This window comes from Tupaia chinensis, unplaced genomic scaffold, assembly GCF_000334495.1.
Source record: "Tupaia chinensis unplaced genomic scaffold, TupChi_1.0 Scaffold000671_1, whole genome shotgun sequence".
Lineage (NCBI taxonomy): Eukaryota > Metazoa > Chordata > Mammalia > Scandentia > Tupaiidae > Tupaia > Tupaia belangeri.
The window spans coordinates 4,012,954-4,017,324 of NW_006160193.1; the positions used below are offsets into that span (position 1 = coordinate 4,012,954).

At 58.2% G+C, this 4,371-nt stretch overlaps 1 protein-coding gene across 1 annotated transcript in view; it reads left to right on the forward strand.

The window, feature by feature from the left end:
• Positions 1 to 4,371, forward strand: part of EVL (Enah/Vasp-like) — a 52,160-nt gene that overhangs the window by 39,535 nt on the left and 8,254 nt on the right. Inside the window, exon 10 of the mRNA XM_027776373.1 lies at positions 3,408 to 3,471. Coding sequence (XP_027632174.1) covers positions 3,408 to 3,471 — 64 coding nt within the window. The remainder of the gene's footprint in view (positions 1 to 3,407; positions 3,472 to 4,371) is intronic.

Sequence of the window (4,371 nt, forward strand, 5' to 3'; positions counted from 1 at the left end):
TCCCCGCTCCCCACCCCCAGCCCACCCGGCTCTGGCTCCCTATCAAATTCGAGTGCACCTGCCAGGAGGGCTCTGGGGCCAAGGACATTGAGGTGTGCCTGGTTTGGACACGGACAGTCGAGAACCTACGAGTGCAGGGGGCCTGGTGGCGCCCGTCCCATGAGCACAGCTCTGGTAGGCCCAGCACTCAGCACCCCCTCTGCCTCGCATGGCCCCACCCTGGGCCAGTCTGAGGTGGAGTCCCAGGGAGCTCAGAGTGCCACAGGGAAAGTCTGGTAGGAGTCCAGGATTGGTTTGATTTCAAGTTCCTTCTCATCAATGGTCAGTCGACGCCTGTGGGACCTGCAGGCCGCCAGGTGGAGCCTGGCACCAGCCCTGACCCTGCGGCACAGAGCCCCCGCGTCTACATTCGCTCACGGTGACCCCCCTCCCCTCTGTTCGGTTGGACGCTGCAAATGTAGACCTTCAGTACAAAGAGCATGAAGGTCACATCTCAGGGGACATGAGGGGCAAGAAATGCAGCCGTTAGGCACGGGCCTTCTCCCGGCCTCCTCCCCACCTTCTCCCCCGGTGCTGGGCTCCCAGCCTCCCAGGGAACGCCTCCCCCACCTGTCTCCGAACCAGCCTTCCTGCCCACAGCTCTGCTCAGTAACATCCCCCCAGGGGGGTGGTTTCTTACTCCCCTTCTCTCTGGTGCATGCACACACCCTATGGCAATTTTTTTAAAAGAATTATTTTATTTAACTTTATTTATGATTATTATTATCATTATTATTTTCCAGTTTGATCAGAGAGAGAGAGAGAGAGGAAGTGGAAAACCAAGCCACCAAGTCCGAGACTTGAACCGTGGTTGGCCATGTGGGAGTCCAGCGCCCCTATCCACCACACCACCTGCTGGGCCCCCTATGGCAATTTTTTGCAATTAAAAAAAAATACATTTTTAATGCCATTTTCTCAGTAGTTAAAAACCTTTCCAAAACACATGCCATGCAGTAAACGGCAGCTTTGCTCCGGCTGAGAGACACACGTCCGTCCTGTGGCATGGCTGCAGACCTCCTCCTGGCAGGGCAGACACGCATGTGCTGCGGGCAGGAGGCGGAGCCGAACAGACACGCCTGCCCCCAGAGGCTTGGGCCTGCCGGGCGTGGCATACGGCAAGCAGACACCTATGACTGGACAGAGGACGTCAGGCTCTGGCGGTCCAGAAGGAGGATTACCCTAGCCCAGCCTGGAGGCCCCCGGGAAGAGACACTGGCACGGAGCTTTGAGAGCTGAGTGGAGTTGGTAGGATGTGCCAGGCAGGGGTGTGGAGCCGGAGGTGAGGGCAGAGTGGCCAGCCACACCTCCTGCATATCGGTGGCTGCCCCAGAGACTCTTGGCAGAGCCATGAGGGCAGATTCAGGTTCTCGAATGGTCAATTCGGTGTGATCCAGCTGGGGACACACAGGAAGTTTCAAATGGTTCTTCCTACTTCCTGCTTAGCGAGAGAGAGATGAGGCTCCCGGGCATTCCCACAGACAGTCCGTAGGGCATCTGCTGTGCTGTGACCAGGCCCAAGAGACCCTCCCTCCAGCTGCAGGCCAGGACCCCCGGCACAGCCATTGCACTCATGCAGCACCCTCTGGGGCTACAGGCCTCCCGTCCTCTAGGCCCCTGAGAGTCAGTCTGCCACTCTGCACAGGGCAAGCAGGCTGGAGAGGAGAGGCCAGGGCCTTGGGTGGGCCCTGCCTGGCTGCCGCTGCAGCTCCGTGGCCATGGAAGGCTGGGAGCGGGTAGCAGGCCAAAAGCATCTCCCAGAGGCCAGTGAGCACCGCCCAGTGAAGGAGTGAGTCTCTCCAGGGGGGCTGCCAGAAGTCCCTGAGACTCCTGCCCACCCGCCAGGACAGGGACAGGCTCAGGATTGGGCATGGTGCCACCCTGCTCTGCAGAGGGCAACCTGCCCACAGCTGCTCCTCCCTGGACTTCATCAGGCTTCACGACCTCCCACTAGGGTCAGGAGTTTCGTCTTTGTTTTTTGGGAGAGATTTTTGCTATAGGGCACGTGCGCTCACCAGAAAGACAGAGAGAGAGAGACAGAAAGTGAGAAATCACCCCCAGGGGGATGGCCACGCCACAATCCCTTCTCCTCCATTCTCCTCTCGGGATCTTGGGCACGCACCCAGCTTGAGTTTAAGCCACCAGGTCCAGGACTCAAACCATGGTCGACTACGTGAGAGTCCAGCAACATAGCCATTATGCTACTGGTCCCTGGGAGCTGCGTTTTTAAGTAGTATTTGTTGTTTTACTAATTATAAAAGTGACATGTGGGGCCAGTAGGTTCAAGGGCTGGGAGCGGGTAGCAGGCCAAAAGCATCTCCCAGAGGCCAGTGAGCACCGCCCAGTGAAGGAGTGAGTCTCTCCAGGGGGGCTGCCAGAAGTCCCTGAGACTCCTGCCCACCCGCCAGGACAGGGACAGGCTCAGGATTGGGCATGGTGCCACCCTGCTCTGCAGAGGGCAACCTGCCCACAGCTGCTCCTCCCTGGACTTCATCAGGCTTCACGACCTCCCACTAGGGTCAGGAGTTTCGTCTTTGTTTTTTGGGAGAGATTTTTGCTATAGGGCACGTGCGCTCACCAGAAAGACAGAGAGAGAGAGACAGAAAGTGAGAAATCACCCCCAGGGGGATGGCCACGCCACAATCCCTTCTCCTCCATTCTCCTCTCGGGATCTTGGGCACGCACCCAGCTTGAGTTTAAGCCACCAGGTCCAGGACTCAAACCATGGTCGACTACGTGAGAGTCCAGCAACATAGCCATTATGCTACTGGTCCCTGGGAGCTGCGTTTTTAAGTAGTATTTGTTGTTTTACTAATTATAAAAGTGACATGTGGGGCCAGTAGGTTCAAGTCCCAGACCCGACAGCTCAAAACGCATTTGGTACATGTGTGCCCAGAATCCCAAGAAGGAAACGGAGAAGGGGTTACAACATGACGACCCCGGAGAGTGATTTTTCACTTTCTCTCTCTCTCTCTCTCTCTCTCTCTCTCTCTCTCTCTCTCTCGTACCAGCAAGTGCATGCACTCTATAGCAAAAAAGTTCTTTTTAAAGAATTAGTTATTTATTTTTATTTTTTTACTATCACATTTTCATTTGCTATAGGGCATACGCACTTACCAGAGAGAGAGAGGGAAAGTGAGAAAGCAAGCTGCCAACTGCAATACTCAAACCATGGTCAACCATGTGGGCGTCCAGCACCTCAACCACCACACCTGCTGGCCCTAGCAGAAAGAAAAAGCTTTAAAAAGTAATAAAGTAAATAGTGACGTGCACCCCCTGATGAAGGGCCCGGCCCAGAGGTGTCCAGCCAGCCTGAGCAGCCGTCCCGCTCGGGCAGGCTCTAACGAGAGAGCCTTTCTTTCCCGCTGTAGGAAGATCCCAGCACCTCCCCGTCTCCGGGGACCCGAGCAGCCAGCCAGCCACCTAACTCCTCAGGTAAGAGGCACCATCCTGACCCCAGGACGCACAAGGTCTCCTGGGGGCGGGGTGGGGGGCGACTCGCAGAAGAGAGCCTGATTCAACCACCTCACTTTACACGGGAGCAAATGAGGCCAGCTGTGCGAGTCCCAGAAGCATAGGGCGCTCTGACCTCGGTGACTTCCAGGGGTCCCTGCGAGGGAAGGGCTTGCCTGGCAGCACACGCCGAGTGGGGATGTTGTCTAGAGCTCCGGCACCCGGGCGGGGTCAGCGCTGCGACAGGAGAGCTTAAATGTCAGTGCGTTGCCAGGGTTACCATCGGGCGTGCTCCACCTACAACACAGCCCCTTACTGCCCAGGGGTCCCCCAGCCTGAGCTGTGCCAAGGTGTATTGGGAGTGGTGGAGAGAGGAGCCAGGACGGCTGTTCCGCGTCGGCTGCACACCAGGCCTGTGCTCAGGAGCTGACGGAGAGCCCCCCCATCTCCTCGCTCTGGGTGTGGCCCCGCCTGCACCTGCCCACACTCAGTGTAGTGGGGCCGTTTGCCCCTGCCACAGACCTGGGTTCGGCTGTGCCCCTGCCTCCAGCAGGTGAGCCCAGGGGCATCCGGAGGGCTCTGAGCAGGCCCACCTCACTGCAGTCGGCCTACAGGGTCCCGGGACTTGGTTCCCCTGCAGACCTCGGGGTTTGTCTCCTGGTTCAGTGTGACCCCGCCAGTCTCCGGAAGTGGGATGGAGTATAATCCAATGCCACTCTAAGACCTGGGCGACCCACGGTGTGTGGGGAGGATAAAGGAAGGCCCATCGGCAGGTGCAGGTGGCCCGGGGCCTGGCTGCCAGAGCCGGTCGGAACACGAGGCCACACTGGGAGTGTCCGGGTGGGGTCCCCGCCTGCCCTCTCCCTTGCGGGAGTGGCTGGG